The sequence below is a fragment of the Dipodomys spectabilis genome, unplaced genomic scaffold (genome assembly GCF_019054845.1).
Source record: "Dipodomys spectabilis isolate Male_0828 unplaced genomic scaffold, ASM1905484v1 ptg000069l, whole genome shotgun sequence".
In the NCBI taxonomy this organism is placed as follows: Eukaryota; Metazoa; Chordata; class Mammalia; order Rodentia; family Heteromyidae; genus Dipodomys; species Dipodomys spectabilis.
Window position 1 is genome coordinate 13580723 of NW_024870746.1, and position 21143 is coordinate 13601865.

General features: G+C 39.5%; 1 protein-coding gene across 2 annotated transcripts in view; it reads right to left on the reverse strand.

Moving 5' to 3' along the window:
- Positions 1–21143, reverse strand: part of Iars2 (isoleucyl-tRNA synthetase 2, mitochondrial) — a 49267-nt gene that overhangs the window by 17490 nt on the left and 10634 nt on the right. Inside the window, exons 9-12 of one of the 2 annotated variants that reach the window (XM_042681838.1) lie at positions 20084–20253; positions 18320–18410; positions 16474–16625; positions 12273–12433 (exon numbers count right to left, since the gene is read on the reverse strand). In XM_042681838.1, coding sequence (XP_042537772.1) covers positions 12273–12433; positions 16474–16625; positions 18320–18410; positions 20084–20253 — 574 coding nt within the window. The remainder of the gene's footprint in view (positions 1–12272; positions 12434–16473; positions 16626–18319; positions 18411–20083; positions 20254–21143) is intronic. The other variant, XM_042681839.1, reaches the window with a different exon arrangement.

The window sequence follows — 21143 nt, forward strand, 5'->3', positions numbered from 1 at the left end:
CACTTACTAGGCAGTCATTCTACCATTTGAATCTTGCCCAAGTCCTTTATTTTTTTCCTTTTGCCAGTTGTGGGGTTTAAACTCTGGGCCTGGATGCTTGAGCACTTTTGTGCTCAAGGTTAGTGCCCTACTACTTGTGAGCCACAGCTCCACTTGTATCTTTTTTGATTGTTTGTTTAGTGGAAATAAGAGCCTTATGGACTTTCCTGCCTGAGCTGGCTTAGAACTGAGGTCCTACGGTCTCAGCCTCCTGAGTACACAGGATTACAGGCGTGAATGACGTGGTGCCAGGATCTAAGTCCTTTTTGTTGCTTGAGTTATTTTCAGATAGTCAGATATTCTTGTATTTTTGCCCAGGGCTGCTGCATCCTGTTACAGTTAGAGCATGTATCACCATGCCCAGCTTGTGTGTTGAGATCAGGATCTCACTAACTGACGCCTGCGCCCCCGCCTGCTGGTCTCAAACCATAATCCTCCTGATCTCTACCTGCTCAGTAGCTGGATAACAGATGTAAGCCACCATGTGTTTTCTAGATTTTGGAGAATGAGTTTTGTCATATATCCCAGGCTGGCCTCTACCTCATTGTGTAGTCCAGGCTAGGCTTGAACTCCCAAGCCTCCTGCTTCCACTTCCCAAGTGCTGGGATTACAAGCATCTTTTCTAACTTCCTCTGGTATTTTAGTAGAATTTTCTATTGCTTGCTTGGCTGCTGTCATCATCTTAAATTCAATATGAATAAAAACAAATGGATCATATATAAACTCAAAAGAAAAAAAAAAGACTTCTCCTTGACCTCCTTTTTCAGTTAATAATTTCCCCTATTTCTCTCAATCTATTTGCTGTCCAACTACCAAGACCTGAAACCTTTTAGTTACCTTCCCTCCTACAATTCCTGCCCAAATTAAGTCAACATGTCTGTCAGTTCTAACTCCGAAGTATTACACAGTTGACATTCTGTCAGTCCAAACTACATGAAGATTTATACAATGGTCTGAAATTTCCCTTCCTCCAATCCTTTAATTTACATGATAGATCTTGACATAGATGCATTGCTCAAACTGTTCATATCACATGAATTCTCCACTTAAAAGCTCCCAGACTACTGACAGACCCACATCCAAACCTGCCTGCACAAGAAGCAATGGACTAGAACACGGAATGGACTGCAGCTCTCCAGGCTTAGGTTCTGACTCTGGCACGCTCATCATATGGCCATGCACAAGTGTTCAAACAACAAGAATAACCCAATTCATTTGTTCAAAACCTGCTCAGCACCTCCACCTTTGGGCATCTAGTACAAGATATAGCAGTGAACAAAACAGACAAGAGGCCTGTCTTAATGAGACTAAGTTCAGTGACCTACATACAGTACTTCCCTCAGAATAACTAACTCAGGAGAGATTATACCAGTAAATTTAACATAGTGCCTTGGATACAAGACAAATGCCAACAAATGCATACCCTATGATGCTGAAACTGATCATAAAATTATCTGAAAATTAAACTCAGAAAAAAAGATGCTCATATCAGCAACAAGCTTAATTTATTAAAATATTTACCTTATTGTGGCAGTTTTGCTGACGGACAGTTTCTCTGTGTTGCTTTCTATTTAGGCCAGTAAGTATAGTGGTCAAGGACATGGACCCTGCAGCTTTGGGTCTGATTTCTGGCTCTATCACTAACCACTCATGTGATCCTGGGAAAGGCACTTAGCATCTCTACGCCTCAAATCCTTTATACAGCATTATTAAAAGACTTACTATGAATATCAATAACACATAAAATGCCTACAACTATATGTGTGTGTTTGTGTGCGTATGCAATATATGCATCTAAACTGATTCATTTAAGCTAGGTAAATTTATGTTAATCAATAGTAAAACATTAAAGTACTGAGCCAGGCACTGGAAGCTCATGAGGCTGAGATCTGAGGATTGAGATTCAAAGCCAGCCAGGGTGGGAAAGTCTGTATCTCCAATAAACTACTCAGAAAAGGTTGGAAATGGAACTGTGACTCAAGTGGTAGAGCACTAGCTCAGGGACAGCGCCCAGGCCCTGAGTTCAAGCCCCAGGACTGGCATACACACTAAGAACATTAAAGTACACATAGTAAAGCCAACTTCTCCTCCTTGGGATCATACTCCATTGGTGCAAGTAACTAGGAATTTTCTGTGGTCCACAGAGACAGTGGTGGGGGAAAGAGAAGCAAAGAGGAAAAAGTGCCAAGTTCTTAATTTGCGTCTGTGTCTTATTCATCATGACTTCACAGAGCAAACCTTCCCTAGATCTTAAATTCATAGGAAAATCGAGTGTTTACAAAAAAAATGTGGGAAGCAGAAATTAAGTAGGCTACATAAATGAAGTATGCTCTAAAACTGAAATCTGAAATATCTTAGAAAAGATTTTATAAAGGATAGACTGAAAACAATATAATGCTACCAGCAGACTCTGAAGGATTTATAAATGACAGGAATGTAAATGAGCACAAAATTCATAGTGCTAAAATAGCTACTCATCTCAGGTGGACTTTAGCTATGAAGATAAAATCCTATTATAAAACCATAAAAACTTTATGAAATAAGTACCTAGCTATACGACAATAATGTTTAGTTACATATTACTAGTTTACACAATTTGCACACTTTATCAGTTAAGAAAATACACTGCCTTTTGTCTTGTTAGTTTGTTTATATTTGAGAGGGTAAGGGAGAACATATAAAAGATGGTACAAGGATGAACAAATACAACAGGGATATTTACTAGACACTATGTGGAAAATGAATTGGACATCTTGTGGGTGGGTATGGGAGGGAAAGACCGGGAGAGAGCACCAGTAGGAGAGACATAGTTCAAAAAGAATTGTACTCGGGGGCTGGGAAGGTGGCTCAGTGGTAGAGTGCTTGCCTTGCATGCATGAGGCCCTGGGTTCGATTCCTCAGCACCACATAAGCAAAAAGAAAAAAGCCGGAAGTGGCGCTGTGGCTCAAGTGGTAGAGTGCTAGCCTTGAGCTGAAGAGCTGAGGGACAGCGCCCAGGCCCAGAGTTCAGGCCCAACGACCGGACCAAAAAATAAAATAATTAAAAAAAAAAAAAAAAGAATTGTGCTCGGGGCTGGGAAGGTGGCTCAGTGGTAGAGCACTTGCCTTGCATGCCTGAGGCCCTGGGTTCAATTCCCCAGTACCACATAAGCAAAAAGAAAAAAAAGCCGGAAGTGGCGCTGTGGCTCAAGTGGTAGAGCGCTAGCCTTGAGCTGAAGAGCTGAGGGACAGCGCCCAGGCCCAGAGTTCAGGCCCCACCACCGGACCCAAAAAAAAAAAAAAAAAAAAAAAAGAATTGTACTCATTACTCATTACCTATTTCATGTAACTGTAACCCTCTGTATATCAACTCTACAATAAAAATTCTAAAAAAATAAATAAAGAAAATAAATCTAATGCCTATGAGAAAAAGAAAGCTGGGCATGGTGCCACAGGCCTACCCCATGCAGTTGGAGACTTAAGGCCAACTTGGACCATATAACAAACTTCTGTTGAACTTTGACACCTAACAAAATAACAAAAAGAGATACATGCAAAGCAGTCACAAAGCACAGAGTACATATAGACATATAATTATAGTTACTATACTCAGATACCAACTATAAAATTTTCATTAAAAAAGAATGATACTGGGCTGGGAATTTGGATTAGTGGTAGAGTGCTTGCCTAGCATGCATGAGGCCCTGGGTTTGATTCCTCAGTACCACATAAACAGAAAAAGGCAGAAGTGGTGCTGTGGCTCAAATGGTAGAGTGCTATCCTTAAGCAAACGAAGCTCAAGGACAGTGCCCAGACCCTGAGTTAAAGTTTCAGACTGCCCCCCTCAAAAAAAAGAATGATACTAAAATTCTGAAAAAGAATGATACTAAAATTCATTTGCCCTGTTTTTATTTTGTTTTGCTAACTCAGGCAAATTATAGTTTAAATATATTGAAATAAACAGATAAAATATATATAATGTAGAAATATTAAGATTAATATTATCATGAGTCCAAAGGAGTTGCATGTACACACTAACCTACACTTTTCAGACACTTTGCAAGGAACAAGTAAGATGGTTCACGCAGGCCTTGAAAGTGTGTTTCTCTAAGTCACAGGTCAGAGCTGATTTCGGTTCTCTCTTCCGCCTCTTTAACTGATCTATCTTGACAAGCCCTGCCCCTGAACTTGCACTTCTATTCTCTGCAGCTGACTAAGCAATAGAGCGGACTAATAACGACAAATAAGGACTGTGAATCACATGGGAGGCTGGGGATCTTGGCAACTCAGAAGATTAGTGTGTTGACAGAGCAAGCACTGAGTCCAAAGACCACTCCACCTGCCAGTTATTGCCCATTGACAGGAATAAAGAACAATATTTTTCTGAGCTTCAGTTTCTATGAACAGTAGGAAAAAGTTATAGCAAAGAAGGCTACTGAAAAGTGTTATTCTGAAAAGTCTTAATAATACAGAATAAGTTTACCATTAAAGATACTCCACAGGCATTTTAGAATGCCAAATTCAACTCACTGGATCTTTTTGTCATATTCTTAACTTCCAGGTAACTCAGCAATCTATTTGGCTATACTCAACAATATTACTGAGTCTATAAAAGAACCAAAGAAGGATTTCAATTTTGCTGTTGTCATGTTAAGGTAACTGTAAAATCCCACCAAACTTAAATATTTCTAGTCTAAATAAGTTATTTAAATTACATTTTCTTATGGAAGTAATATAATTTACTTGGACATACATACTATATATTTTTTATAAGAAGAAACATAATCTTGACTTTTTCCCCATTTATGCAGAGCTAGGGATTATACCTAGGGTTTTATGCATGCTAGGCAAGTTCTCTACTTCCAATCTATAACCTTAGCCAATGATACCTCAAATTTTTTTTTTGGGTGGGGGGGAGGGAACCGGTTGTAAGGCCTGAACTCTGGGCCTGGGCACTGTCCCTCAGCTCTTCAGCTCAAGACTAGCACTTTACCACCTGAGCCACAGCACCACTTCCGGCTTTTTTTTTCTGCTTATGTGGTGCTGAGGAGTCAAACCCAGGGCCTCATGCATGCAAGGCAAGCGCTCTACCAGTGAGCCACGTTCTCAGCCCGATACCTCAAATTCTTAACCTTGTATTTTACATACGTTTTATTCATAAATTATACTTTTTTTTTCTTTCAGAAAGGTCTCTTTAGCAAGGAAGAAAGTTTGCTTGGTTTTTTTCTTTTAGGTTAACTAGTAACACATTTTAGAAATGACATAACCACAAATGCTATCTGTGCAAATGAAAATCAAATCTGCTTAACCAGTTTCAAGCTGGGCACTGGTGGCTCAATGCCTATAATCCTAGCTACTCAGGAGAGGCTGAGATCTGAGGATCACAGTTCAAAATCAGCCAGGGCAGGAAAGTCCAAGAAACTCTTATCTCCAGTTAACCACCAGAAAACCAGAAGTGGTGCTGTGGCTCAAGTGGTAGAGCACTCATCTTGAGCTGAAGAGCTCAGGGACAGCGCCCAGGCCCAGAGTTCAAGCCCCACAACTGACAAAAAAAAAAAAAAATTAAGAAAGAATAGCACTACTTTATTAAAAATGTGAGACTCATTTACATTTAGTACAAGACCTGCTGCCTTCTTCTTTACTAGGAATTATTAAAATACTAAATTCTAAATAATATGTATTAAATATGTCTTACTAAGAATTAGGTCAACAATTCAGTTCTACTTTGAGATTTTGGATGACCTCTCAAATTAGAGAATAAAGAGCTAGAAGCATGGCATGTGTCAATTAGTAAGTATGTTGAATCTTGAGGAGCCATGAATTTTTTTTTTTTTGGGGGGGGGGGCGGGTCTGGTCATGGGTCCTGAACTCTGGGCCTGGGCGCTGTCCCTCAGCTCTTCAGCTCAAGACTAGCGCTCTACCACTTGAGCCACAGCGCCACTTCCGGCTTTTTTTCTTTTTGCTTATGTGGTGCTGAGGAATTGAACCCAGGGCGTCATGCACGTAAGGCAAGTGTTCTACCACTGAGCCACCTTCCCAGCCCAAGCCATGAATTTTTTAACATCTTAATAAATTCACTAGTCTAGGCCAGAAAAAAAAAAGAGGTAGAATGAGAGAATAAAGTGAAACAAGTATATGTTAATGATACATAAATGTATTCCAAATGGTCAGGTTGTAGACAACTAATATATATAATTTTGTCAATAAAGAAATTAAAAAATAGAAATAAAAATAAAATAAAAATGCAGATAAAAAAAACTTACAACAAATTAAAAGTGCAAAGAACTGGTGTCAGAAAAAGAAAACATTCTCTGTCTTTCTACTCTGGTAGACTAAATGATCCTAAAAATTGTGATAGAGTTTTGAAAACAAAATCTGTGCTGGGCATGGTGATACACACCTACAATCTAGTACTCAGAGGCAGAAGCAGGAAAAGCCTAAATTTGAGACCAGTTTAGGCTAACGGACATAACTGCATGTCAAAATGTAGTTCAGGATGGAGAGCTTTCTTATCATGCATGAGGTACTTGTTCATGTCCCAACATTTCAAAAGTACATAAATGTATTTAATTTAAAATGTACAATTTAAAATACACACAGAGAAACTGGGTACCATTTGATCATGTCTGTAATCCCAGCTACTCAATAAGCTGAAATCTAGCCTGGTAGGAAAATCCATGAGACTCTTATTTCCAGTTAACTACCAAAAAGCTGGAAGTAGAGCTGTGGCTCAAAGCTAGGGGAAGGCGCCAAGGCCCTGAGTTCAAGCCCCAATACTGGAATATAAAAATAATTATTGGAAGTGTTGGCCCAAGTAGCAGAGCACTAGCCTTGAACTGAAGAGCCCAGGGACAGTGCCCAGGCCTAGAGGGACAGTGCCCAGGCCTAGAGTTTAAGTCCCACAACTGACCAAGGAAAAAAAAAATACTAACTAAATAAAAATCTAAACACACATATATTAACCTTAAACCTTGAGGTAAATAGCCAAAAATCTGAAAAAATACAAATAAAATCTGCACAAGTTCTCAAAAGATAGATATGTTAGTTAGGTTCTGATCATTACAATTTTACCTGGGTCCAAGCCAACCATGAAGTACTATGCTGCCACCTTACAGGGCTGGGTAATCATTCTTCATAGCCGATCAAACTCAATCTTCTCTTTATGTCAATATGCTCTGTTACACACAGCTATGTTGGACATCTTATATACCACAAAAAACACTGGCCCTCTTCTCTCCTAACAACAAAACTCTCAGAAGTGAAATTTTCTAATGAAACAGAGCATGCTTTAAGGTATCTAAAAACACTTGTCTCCATATTTCCCCAAGATGCAGTCTTTTTGGGGATGAAGGGGGAGCAAAACAGAAGTCCACATTTGTCGTTAGAATGTAAGAATTCTCGTTATTTTGTTAACAATATCATGTACTTAAAACAAATACACAGTTAACTTGTAACCTACAGATCAGTATAAATTACTGTTGATAAAGATGGGTGTGATCGCTTATCTCCATGTAATCTAAGTACTTCCATTTAATGCTGTATTTCACAGAGCAGAAAGTCCATCATAAAACTTTGTACTTTACTCAAAGGCCTTATCTAAACACAAGCATTACGTGCCCCTTCTTAGGTTTCAGTGAAAACCAGTAGGAGCAACACCACCAGCTAATCATTCTGTACTCTGCTATCAAAGGGACTCAAGGCTTATTGTATTACTGGAAGCCAGGCAGCGTTAGGAGTCACAGGTAATGAAACTGCTGCTGTCATTCCACTGCTTGCTGTGCTGCGTCTTTAGAAGCGAAAATATTAATGGTGCTAAGACTTTTCTTCTGCAATTTACTAGGGTACGAATGAGGTAAGAGCGGCTAAATGTTTCCTATCTGTTGACAAAATTGAATTTAACAATGAAATTGGAAAGGGAGCATTCTATCTATACTTTAATTATATCCATTTTAAAGGTCACAGGAAACAAATTTCAATGTTTTTTTCTCTAATGAACATAAAAGTTTTGCAATGAAATGTCATTATTATTAAGAAACAAAAATTGTAAGTAGTTAAAGTAGGCTTCAATTAAACTGAAAAGTGCTACTAGATTTCTCATTTCTAGAAGTCAAAGTTTCCTAACTAGATATTAAGTATTGCAATGGTTAGTTTCATCTGAAGTAAGGAAAGAAATTTAATCAACTTATTTTCCTTCATTGGTAACAAATGTTTTCAAGTTTATCTTTTTATGATAATTTTTTTCATTCTTATAGAAGCAGATTTCAATCTAAATTATGTGATACTTGATTAATGATACTAACTTCAAAAATGGAATTATTTCTTGGAAAGAAGGGAGGGCAGGACTGGGAATGTAGCTCTAGGACCTGTGGTGGAGAACTGGTCTAACATGTGACAAGCTTTGGGTTTAATCCGTGGACCCACACAGGAAAAATAAGAAAATAAAAAATAAGTAGAAGGAAGTTGAGGAACTTAGTGGCACTATCAGGTGTAACAGCAACTCCATGTGGACTGTGAAGCAATTCCCAGTGGAGCTGCTGTTACTTCTGATGGTCACCACCTTTCTACAGTACAAGGCCTAAAAAGAAAGAAAAGCATGACTCCTCGATTCTTATTTGATTAGGGAGAAAAAATAATAACTTCCCATTCTGTTTTATAAGGCTGACCATTAAGAACAAATGTCAGAAATTCAAGTGCTGTGTCATGTAATGGACCCAACAATTCAGTAGGAAAAGAGTCATCATGACAAATGGTGTACAGAAAAATGACCTATGAATTGACAGACGATGTGGCTGAATTTGTCTGTCACTTCTATAGGCCAATATTCTGTATGTCTCTGCTACTTCACAACCAGAAATCAACCATGCAAGCAACACAGCAACAGATAATGGACATGAGTCTGTAATACAATCAGGTAAATGCAATGACTAAATAAAAGGCAAATGTTACCTAATGAAAACTTGCTTGTGTTTTTCTGACAGAGCTGACATTTACTAATCTAACTATAAATTGGTGAATTATAAACCATTCCACCTAAGTATATTTTTACGTGAAGTAATGTTCAATTAAATCAGTTTTCTCTGGCCTGGAGGTGCAGCTAGGTGGTATATGGTCTGAACTTGGCACTTGGGGAGGTTCTGGGTTTAAACCCCAACACCATAAAAAACAAACATAGTATGCTCTACCTATTAACAGTATATGTACATATAGCCCACCTCTGTCATTTTAAGGTAATTCTCTAAAAGCTTTATCGTCTAAATATTGAAAGAAATGATAAATAATGGTGGTAGCTTGTGCTTCCTTGAAAGAGAACTGTGTTGATTTATCCCACTATAATCATTTGAATCTGTAGTCCTGGGCTTGAACTTAAGACCTGGGCACCATCCCTGAGTTTAAGAAGCTCAAGGCTAGCAACTCTACCACTTGAGCTATAGCACTACTTCCGGCTTTTCTATTTATGTGTTACTGAGGAATCAAACTCAGGGCTTCATGAATGCTAGACAAGCACTCTAACACTAAGCCACATTCCCAGCTCCCAAACTCTAAATTATTACAGCTGCAAAACAAAAGTATTTAGCCCAGAATCTTATGCTAGCTCTAAATAGTACAATACCAAAATAGCCTTATAACAATCTCTCTCTTGCTTTCTAGGAGTAGTCCTTCCTTCCTTCCTTCCTTCCTTCTTTTCTTTCTTCACACTCTCAGTCCTCCTCATGCCTATATAAAAGTTGAAAATTCAGCCAGGCACTGTTGGCAAATCCTAGCAACTCAGGATGCTGAGATCTGAGGATTATGGTTCAAAGCCAGCACAGGCTTAGGCAGGAGACCCTGAGACTCTTATTTCCAATTAACCACCATCATTCAAGTGGTACAGCATCAGCTTTGAGCGAAAAAGCTAAAGGGGAGTGCCCAGGCTCTGAGTTCAATACTGACACAGAGAGAAAAAAAAAGTTGAGATTCTTAATATTTATTAGACTCCTTATGATTTCCTCCAACCAATCATCTGTGTCTACAGTCCAGCCCCTGAGACCCCGCTCTCCCAAGCATGCTACACACACATAGGCTAGTTTCCCCTCCCGGTCTCAACTCCTGTTGACTCTACCACTTGTGACACACCTTTCCTCTCTTCCTACATTATCCATAAGACTCGAGTGAAAGGCCACATCCCCTGTGGATGAAACCAGTGGACTACATTGTTTAGCTCTATAGTCGTTAGTTTTCTCTCAATTCTGTCATTATAGTCCATAAAGTAATGATAAAACCTAGCTTTTTAAGTTTTTTGTTTTTTTGGGGGAGTCCAGTTGTGGGGCCTGAACTCTGGGCCTGGGCACTATCCCTCAGCTCTTCAGCTCAAGGCTAGCGCTCTACGACTTGAGCCACAGCGCCACTTCCGGCTTTTTTCTTTTTGCTTATATGGTGCTGAGGAATTGAACCCAGGGCCTCAGGCATGCAAGGCAAGCGCTCTACCACTGAGCCACCTTCCCAGCCCAAAACCTAGCTTTTTAATGGAGGATGCTAAGAATTACCAACCGAAAGAAAAAAATAAAACTCAAAATATATAGTAGGGCATGTGCAGGGCTCTCAGCTCAACCCCCAGAAGCAAAAATTAAATAAATAAATACCACTACGTGCCTAAAAATGACAAAAAAAAAAAAGCCTTCATCCAAGTCCCATCATTATTAGCTCATGCCTCTATTTAATCCAAGCTACTCAGGAGGCCAAGATCCAAAGGTCACAATGATGTCAATCAACCTTTCAAAAACTTCTAAAATAAGATGAGTGTGGTTGTACATCCCTGCAATACCAACACTTGAAAGAATGCAACAAGAGGATCTGGAGTTTAAGGCCAGCCTGGGCTACATGGTGAGACAAATAAGAAAAACAGGAAATAGGGGCTTGGAAGGTGGCTCACTGGTAGAGCGCTTGCCTTGCATGCATGAGGCCCTGGATTCGATTCCTCAGCACCACATAAGCAAAAAAAAAAAAAAGCTGGAAATGGTGCTGTGGCGCAAGTGGTAGAGCGCTAGCCTTGAGCTGAAGAGCTGAGGGAAGGCCCCCAGGCCCCAGAGTTCAGGCCCCAGGACCGGACCCAAAGGAAAAAAAAAAAAAAGAAAGAAAAACAAGAAATAACTGGGATATAATTGCCAATGCTTCTGTGTGCATGTACTTATTACAATGTCTTAAAATTTAAAGTATCTGAATAATTACACAATGCTATTTGTAATGAAAAGGGTAGACAACTCAAAATGATTCTGTCAAGAGAAAAATCTTATTTCAGGCTCGCACACTAAATAAACACTGCTCATAGTTAGATCCTTGATACTTCAAGGTAAATAGTACTTTTTCATAGAAAAAAAGAGGTTTTTTTTCTACTTATTGGTACAGAAAAAAATCTCGCTTTTATTAATATCTCAACCATAAGAAGAATCTTTGGTAGGGGGAAAACAATGGAGAGGGTAACAATGCTCAATAGGAAATGTACTCATTACCTTGCTCATGTAACTGTAACCCTCTGTATAGTATCTTTACAATAAAAAATTTAAAAAAAAAAGATGTGCAGAGAAAAATTATTTAAAGTCAGAACAGGTTTGTATTGCTTTGTATTACGCATTGCCTCTACACCCAGAGATCAGCTGGAAAGCAGATGGCCAAATCCTGGCTGTTGGCAATGAAGATGGATATGTGTTTCTTTGAGCAAATAAAATTTGTAATGGAAAAAATAAATAAATAAAAATTGCTATTTTACAATATTTAATTTTTTATTTATTTTTATTTTTTGGTCAGTCGTGGGGCTTGAACTCTGGGCCTGAGCACTGTCCCTCAGCTCTTCAGCTCAAGGCCAGTGCTCTACCACTTGAGCTACAGCGCCACTTCCAGTTTTCTGATGGTTTATTGGCGATAAGAGTTTCACAGAGTTTCCTGCCTGGGCTGGCTTTGAACCATGATCCTCAGATCTCAGCCTCCTGAGAAGCTAGGATTACAGGTGTGAGCTACCGGCGCCCGGCACAGTATTTAACTTAAAGCCTATGTGATAAACCAGGTGTGATAGCACATGCTTGTAATCCCACCTCTTAGGAGGATGAGGCAAGAGAGTCAAGAGGGCAGGGCAGCCCGGGTGACACTTAGTGGGACATCATCTAAATTAATTAGTTAATTAAACATCAAGGATTTTATACTCAATAGTTTAAACTATTTTTCAATTTTTGAAGGAAACCACACTTACTTTAGATTATGAAAAATTATAGAAAAAGTTCTACCTGTTGATCAAGTATTCATCTTTTGTCTTGTGATGAAATACAGGAATTGGAACACCCCAAACTCTTTGTCTTGATATACACCAATATGGCCGCCTGTCCATCATGTCCACCATGGCATTGAGTGCTGCTCCAGGGATGAACTTCACTGATTTTAACAATTCCTGCAGTAGATTCATCAGTCAAATGAGAGAAATCAAAATATATTTTGTATAACTGGCATCGCCTTTCCAACTGTAGTTTTCATTTGGATGCTTATACTGATCAACATGATCCCTACAAAACTACCCAAAACAAAACAAACCCAGGACTAAGAGCTGTAGTGCCTAGCAAGTGCAAGGCCCTGAGTTCAACTCTCAGTACAAGGAAGGAAAGAAGGAAGGAATAAAGGAAGGAAGGAAGGAAAGGAGAGAGGGAGGGAGGGAGGGAGGGAGGGGAAAAAGAAAAAAAAATTAGAGCCAACGAGGCAAATAAAAACAAAGCCACAAATTACTAACAAGAGAACATAGCCAGATCTAAGTGCATGTCTATAATCCCAGCATTCAGAAGGTTAAGTTCAATACCAGCTTGGGGGTTACATAACAACAATGATCTAAAATTAGATTTTACCCTAGATCAAAACTGGCCATAAAAAGCTTAATGTTAGCATATTTCATTAAACTACAGTTAAGATTAAAATAAGCTTATTTCAGTAATTTTTAAATGCTCAAATAAGCTACTATTCTATGCTGACAAGTAAGAATTATAATATAACCTGATTTTATGTATCATAGTTTACAATTCAGAAGACACTGTCCCAAAGTTAACAGTTATCTGTTATTTATTCACCATCTATTGAGAACTCTCCCCCAAAAGTGTAAGCTACTAACATTTCACTTCATTTGTCAACTACCAAAAGACTCATTTCACAATACAAATTGGTAATAATCTCCAAAAAGCCAAATATATTAATATTTTAAGAATCTCTATTCATTAATAAAAGCAGCTTCCTATTTTTGAAATGAGTTTAAGTATTTTCCTAACTCATTTTTAACTGAAACACCTCATTCTCAAAACCTCTAGCACTACCTACTACTCTACAATTCCATTATTACTTGATTTAAAAAATCAAGGAGGGGCTAGGAATGTGGATTAGTGGTAGAGTATTTGCCTAGCATGCATGAAGCCCTGGGTTCAATTCCTCAGTACCACATAAACAAAAAAGCCAGAAGTGGCACTGTGGCTCAAATGGTAGAGTGCTAGCCTTGAGCAAAAGAAGCACAGAGACAGTGCCCAGGCCCTGAGTTTAAGCCCCAGGACTGGCAAAACAAAAGAAAAACAAAACCAAAATTGATGAAATGCAAATGACTACATTTGATTTTTCTTTTTTTTTTTTTCAGGTAAGGGGTAGGTTTATTCATCGATCTGGCTGGCACCAGGCCATGTTGGCCCACCACATGGCTAGGAAAGGCTTGGGAAAGAGAGAGAGCTGGGAAAGAGAGAAAAAAGAGTGAGAAAAGAGCTAGAAAAGAGAGCTGGGAAAGAGAGAGAAAAGAGCTAGAAAAAAGAGAAAAGAACTACAAAAGAGCTAGAAAAGAGAGCGTATGGGAAAGGTGGGAAAGAGAGCTGGGAAAGAGAAGAGAAGGAAAGAGCTGAGAAAAAAGCTAGAAAGAGCAGAGAGAGGTAGATTCGATTTTTCTTACGGAATAAATATTGCTGTGTAAAGCTGCTGACAATGACATTGAAATGATGCTTTGGAGAGTCTTTATCAACTGTACATAGTGGTACATCCCTGTAATCAATCAGGAAGTTGGAGGAGGAGTACAAGTTCAAGGCTGGCCTGGGCTATATGGTAAGATTTTACCCTCTCAAATCCCTCAAAAAAAAATATTGTTAACTAGAAGGCATGGTGACATATGCCTATGATCCTAGCACTCGAGAGACGAAGGAAGGAGGACTGAACTTTGAAGCCAGTCTGGACTATAAAGACTGTCTCAAAAAAAAAAAAAAGGGGAGGAGGGCTGGGAAGGTGGCTCAGTGGTAGAGCGCTTGCCTTGCATGCCTGAGGCCCTGAGTTCGATTCCTCAGCACCACATAAGCAAAAAGGAAAAAGCTGGAAGTGGCACTGTAGCTCAAGTGGTAGAGCGCTAGTCTTGAGCTGAAGAGCTGAGGGATAGCGCCCAGGCCCAGAGTTTAAGTCCCACGACCGGACCCAAAAAACAAACAAACAAACAAAAAAGTCATTATGTTGAAATGTTTCTTGGAATAAATAAAAAAACAGAAGAGAATCAATGCCCAATATTTACTTCAAAATAATCCAGTAGCTGGGTATAAAAAATTAGGGTAGCTGGGCTTGGGTGGCTCACCCCTATAAATCCTAGCTACTCAGGAAGCTGAGATCTGAGGATCAGGGTTCAAAGCCAGCCCAGGCAGGAAAGACCGTGAAACTCTTATCTCCAATAAACCACTCAGCAGTCCAGAAGTGGTGCTGTAGCTCAAGTGGTAGAGTGCTAGCCTTGAGCTGAAGAGCTGAGGGACAGTGTCCAGGCCTAGAGTTCAAGCCCCATGACCGACAAAAAAAAAAAAAAAAAAAAAGGTAGGGTATGGAGGAGGAGGGGAATGAGAATTAGACAAAAGTTGATCACTGTTCAAGGTAGGTCATGAGAATCTAGCAATAAATTACCCTATAAGTGCCTCTGCCTTTTGTTTGTTTTTGACAGAAGGTCAAAAAATAGACTACTCTGGAACTCATGATTCTCCCGTGTTAGTCTTCCAAGTGCTGGGATGATAGCTAGGTACCATAATCCTGCCATTTCTTTTTTTTGGGGGGGTCTGGTAGTGGGGCCTGAACTCTGGGCCTGGGCGCTGTCCCTCAGCCCTTCAGCTCAAGGCTAGCGCTCTACCACTTGAGCCACAGCGCCACTTCTGGCTTTTTTCTTTTTGCTTATGTGGTGCTGAGGAATCGAACTGAGGGCCTGATGCTTGCAAGGCAAGCACTCTACCACTGAGCCACCTTCCCAGCCCAATCCTGCCCTTTCTACGTGCAGCAACTGAATATAATCTATGAGGGAAAATAAGCCTAACTAAAAGAACAAAAACCAAACAAAACAATTGTTTTGGTTTAAACATGTTACATCAGACTTAGATGTTCTACAACCAAAAGTCTGTGCAGAGCTGCAAGTTACAAATGTTAGTACATACAAATAAGAAAAACTGGCTTTAAAGGACTGAAAAACCAAAAAACTATGTAACACACAAGTCTAGAAAACATAAACTGTTATGCACAACTTTATCAAGGATCCCAAATTGCCAGGCTAACCAACAACTCAAGACAATTACAGAAGAATCTTACCTGCAAGCTGTAGAACAAAATATGCTATAGCCAACCTAACAAAGCCATACTTGAGCTCCTTCATTCAGTTAAACCAAATTATTTGTGGATGATAGATACATATATAAAGATACACCCATCCAGATACACATATGTATTAAATGATATTGCTCAAACATGTATTAACTATTTAGAACATCAGTTATAAGCTATTATTAACTTAAAGCAACAACTTTTTAAATGGATGGCAGTTACAATCCTAAGGAAATAAAAAGCTTAAATCACTTTATCAAACACCTATTATATGTCACTGGGGTCCTCATTGAGATAGACATTACTATTGCTTTGATGTAGATGAGACCACAGGAACTGAAACTCTGGAAAGTTAAACTTGCTAAACTTGGTTCTGTGCTGATTTCTTCCTACTCTCATTATATTGCATAGGAAAATGACTGGACAAGGCACAGCTTTTTTTTTTTTTTTTTAATTGGTTATGGGGCTTGAACTCTGGTCCTGAGTGCCTTCTCTGAGATCTTATGCTCAAGGATAGTGTTCTACTTCTTTGAGCCACTTCAGGTTTTGGGGTGGTTAACTAAAGATAAGAGACTCACAGACCTTCCTGCCCAGGCTGGCTTTGAATTGCAATCCTCAGATCTCAGCCTCCTGAGTAACTAGGATTACAGGCGTGAGCCACCAGCTCTCTCACAGACTTTTTAAACTGTGTATGTATAACCAAAGAATTAAGGTATAAGGTCCTTGCAGATCTAAAATGCTATAGGTTTAAGAATGCAATCACAGTAACAAAAGCTCTATATGCAAACCCCATTATGACCTGTGCAATGCTGATGCTCCAAGAATGATAAATGCACCCCTTATAATACAATGTCCTGTTACCTTCGCTGTAGTCTTAACATCTGCAATGTTGATAAACCACTGCTTGCTAGCACGAATGACCACTGGTTTTTTAGTCCTCCAGTCATAGGGGTAGCTGTGTGTCAGATTTTCCTCTTTCACCAAATTCTTTGCACTTTGAAGCATCTTTATAACTTAGAAAAAAATTACATTAGATAAAATTGAAAATTCGAATAACACTTTAACACTACTAGAAACCACTAAATCTGAGCCAACAGATACCCATAATTGTAGCCCCCTTTTAAATATCAAAGACATAATCTATGTATCTACTGGTGAAGAAAAGCTGAAAATGTAAAATCTTAATCAGACTCTAAATTATACCACTGCCATAGCTTTCATGATGGTACGTAATCTACCATTCTAAATGTGCAACTTAAAGTCATACTCTTTCATACCATGAGTCTTAAAAGTGATCTCCAGGTAGCAGAAGTAATCCAGATGTGGTGGACTGAACTATGCCACCTAAAAAGATTACCAACACTCGATCTATGAATGAAACCTTGTTTAATTGGGTCTTTGGAATTACATTAAAAAGAACTCACACAGGATGAGAGTGGGCCCTAAGTCCAATGACTGCTGTCCTCCAAAGAAGAGGAGACAGAAACAGACAGATTGCTGAGGACACAAGCCAACAGAAACAAAGAATGGTACATTGGCAGCTACAAACCCAAAGAGGCCAGGCACCTGCAGGAGCCTCAGAACCCTGGGTGAGCAAATGGCGATTCCTACATAGACTTCCAGAGGAATAGTTTTGCCAATACCTTCATTATATGTATCTAGTCTCCAGAATGTGAAAGAATGAATTTCTATTGGTTTTAGCCCTCAGATTTCTGCCAATTTGTTACAGTAGCCCTGAAAAAGTAATCCGCCTGGTCAAATTAGCCTCAGTACTACTATGGGCAAGGAAAGGGTTCCTAACATTCTGAAGAAAGGCAGAAAGACAATGCCAGCACGGAGGTCATCCACGACCCTAACATAAAGCATGTGACAAAGGTCAGTTCTGTGGGAGAGGGAGCACCAGGGAGCGATTGTCTGATTCAGTCAATACGGAGCCTGCACCGCACTTTTAGTCCCCCACAAAAGTCATGTCCCTATTATCTTTGTTACCCTAAAATTATATTACTCCCTGTTGACTGTTTTGATTTTTTTGAATAAAGCCACCCTAAAGCAAAAGGTAAAAAATTCCTAACCTCCATTTTAAAGCATGTAACCAGGACACGGAATGTATATCTATAAACCCAGCTCTTCAGAGTGCTGAGACTGAAAGACTGCAAATTTGAGGCCAGCCATGGCTACGCAGCAAGTTCCAGGCCAGCCTGAGCTATACAGTCAGATCTTGCCTCAAAAAACAAATGAAATACAGAGTGAAGTGGCTTACACCTACAATCTTAACTACTTGAGAGGCATAAGTTAGGAGGATCATGGTTTGAGGTCAAAAATATTAGCTAGATTCTTCTCAACAAATAAACAGGGCCTGGTGGTACATGCCTATAACCCAGACTACATGGGAAGCCTAGGTAGGGAAGACTGCATAAGTAGAGGTCTGAGGCTTGCCCAGGCAAAATCCATAAGATCTGAAAAATGACAATTATAAGAAGGACTGGGGACATGGCTCAAGAGGTAGAGTGGCTGTCTCATAAGTATAAGGCCCTGAATGAAAACTCTATAGTGTTACCAAAAGTAAATAAATAAGTAAATCATGTGGTTAAACAGACTCATATTAGCTTTTATTTCTGTTAGAAGCATAAGGGAAAACAGCAAGAAAGGTTACTGCTGGCTGCTTCTTAGAAAATATATCTAAATTACCAAAAGAAGCAATACTTACCCACATCAGTTCCCTCTTCAAGGACAGCTTTCTTTTGAAGCTCAGGATGAGCATCATCTGTGAAAATCCCATCTTCATCCACTAAACAATCCTACAAGTGTCATTTTGAACAATTAATGCCATCAGAACATTCTGTCATATGACAATCGCTGATAAAACAACACATTTAAAATGTATCGGCTTAGTTTTGTCTACCGGGAAAACCTGAATACTTTTTGTTAGGTCAGTAGAAATGCGTAAACTTTGAATATTTAAATCACTAAAGGAAAAATGTGTTCCTGATGCATACACCTAAGGTTTAATAACAAGGAGTAGCAAAACATACTAAAATATCTTTATCTGCTCTCTGATTTATACAACTACAGCCATAGTTTTTATCTATCTATCTAGCCATCCATCTTTATCCATCCGTCCATCCATCTACTGGTACTGGTTTGAACTCTGGTCCTCAGGGTCTCTGATTCTTGGCTTTCTTGATTATGGCTGGTAACCTACTATTTTTTGCTGGTTAACTGAAGATGGAGTCTCCTAGACTTTTCTACCCAAAATGGGTTTGAAACTTGATCCTTCAGAATCAGTTTCCTAAGTAGAAAGGATTACAGGCATGAGCCATTGGCTCCCAGCCATTTCTTCACTTTTTGAGAAAAACTTTCCAAGTAACCAAAGTGGGCAAAAATAAATTTGGAAAGTGCTGTTAGAAAAGAACAAAACAGGGGCTGGGAAGAGGGCTCAGTGGTAGAGCGCTTGCCTTGCATGCCTGAGGCCCTGGGTTCGATTCTTCAGCACCACATAAATAAAATGGAAAAAGTGGCGCTGTGGCTCAAGTGGTAGAGCGCTAGCCTTGAGCTGAAGAGCTGAGGGACAGCGCCCAGGCCCAGAGGTCAGACCCCACAACCGGACCCCCCCCCCCAAAAAAAGAACAAAACAAAACTGCCTTTTTCAACTAGTAAAATCCACTAGCTATTTATTGTGTCTGTGACAGGCTTATGAGGAAGTATGGATGCATGCCTCAGAGACAGTGTGGGTTTGGCTCTAGATCACTACAGTAAACTGAATGAATATCACAGAGAGGCAATACTGTCTGCTACTAAGCTTATAACAGGATTATGTCTGAAACAATGTACGTAACTTAATAAAAAATGTTTTAAGCCAGGTGCTGGTGGCTCATGCCTGTAATCCTAGCTATTCAGGAGGTTGACATCTGAGGGTCGTGCTTCAAAGAAAGCCTGGGCAGGAAAGTCTATGAGACTCATCTCCAATTAACCAGCAAAAAAACAGAAATGGCAGTGGGGCCCAAAGTGGTAGAATGCTAGCCTTGAGCTAAAGAGCTTAGGGACTGCACCCAGACCCTGAGTTCAAGCCCCACAAGTGACCAAAACAACAACAGTAAAAAATACTGTAGTACAAAAAAATACTAACGATCATCTGGGCTGCTTTACCGGTCAACACACTTTTGCCACAAATCTTCAATATGTAAAAATACTTATCTGCAAAGCACAATAAAACAAAGCCTGTGTACTTATTTTTTTTAATGCCCTTGTGTAAGACGTATTCTGTAATTCTAATTTTGTGCTGTTTTTTTTGTGCTAATTCCGGGGCATGTTTCCCAATTAGTATAAATTAATGAACTTTTAAGATATTGCACACACCTAAGCATTTCACAATTATGGGAAAATTATTATTAACAAGAAATAAAAATGTTAGGATTTATCGCTTTTATTCAGCAGCATAAAAAAATCTGAAAGAAAAAAAGAGGACTAGTACCATGGGCAGGTTGTGCTGAGATGCTACACTGTAATCTTCCATACCATGTGCTGGGGCTGTGTGAACCAATCCTGTGCCTTTTGCCATGGTCACATGATTTGCAGGTAACAGAGGAGAGACTTTTTCGGGATTTAAAGGATGACTACAAGTACCATTCTCTAAATCTACACCTGTGGGAAAAGAAAGCCATTATTAAGAATTATTTCATAGAGTTTTATCTATTTTAACTTAGCAATAAGGCATCAAGTTACCATCTTTTTCTTTTCAAGCTAGGAATTAAAGCTTTAAGCAAGAGCTTTACCACTGAGCTACATATCCAGTAGAACATGAGACTAAAAACACAGAATCTAAGTCTACTGAGGTGGCTCATGCCTGCGATGGCAACTATTTAGAAGACCAAGATCAGGAAGATGGCAACTTACAACCAGCCCAGGCAAAAAGTTAGTGAGACTCCCATCTCACCCAAAAACTGGGCATGGAGTGCACATACCTGTCAGCCCAGATACATGGGAGATATAATTAGAAGGATTGTAGTCTACAATGGCATAGGCAAAAACAAACAAACAAAAACAACAAATGCACCACCTGACTTAAAAAATAACTAAAGTAGAGCTGGGCACTGGTGGCTCATGTCTGTAATCCTAGCTACTCAGGGGACTGGGAAGGTGGCTCAGTGGTAGAGTGCTTGCCTTGCATGTATGAGGCCCTGGGTTCAATTCCTCCCCACCACATAAGCAGAAAAAGCTGGAAGTGGTGCTGTGGCTCAAGTGGTAGCGCGCTTGCCTTGACTGAAGAGCTGAGGGACAGCACCCAGGCCCAGAGTTCAAGCCCCATGACCAGCAAAAAATAAATAAAAAATAAAAATAAATAACTAAAGTAATGCCAGGCACTGGTGGCTCATACCTGTAATCCTAGCTACTCAGGAAGCTAAGATCTGAGATTGTGGTTCAAAGTCAGCGGGGGGCAGGAAAGTCTGTGAGATTCTTATCTCCAATTAACCACCAGAAAACCAGAAGTGGAGCTGTGGCTCGAAGTGGAAAAGCACTTTGCCTTGAGCTAA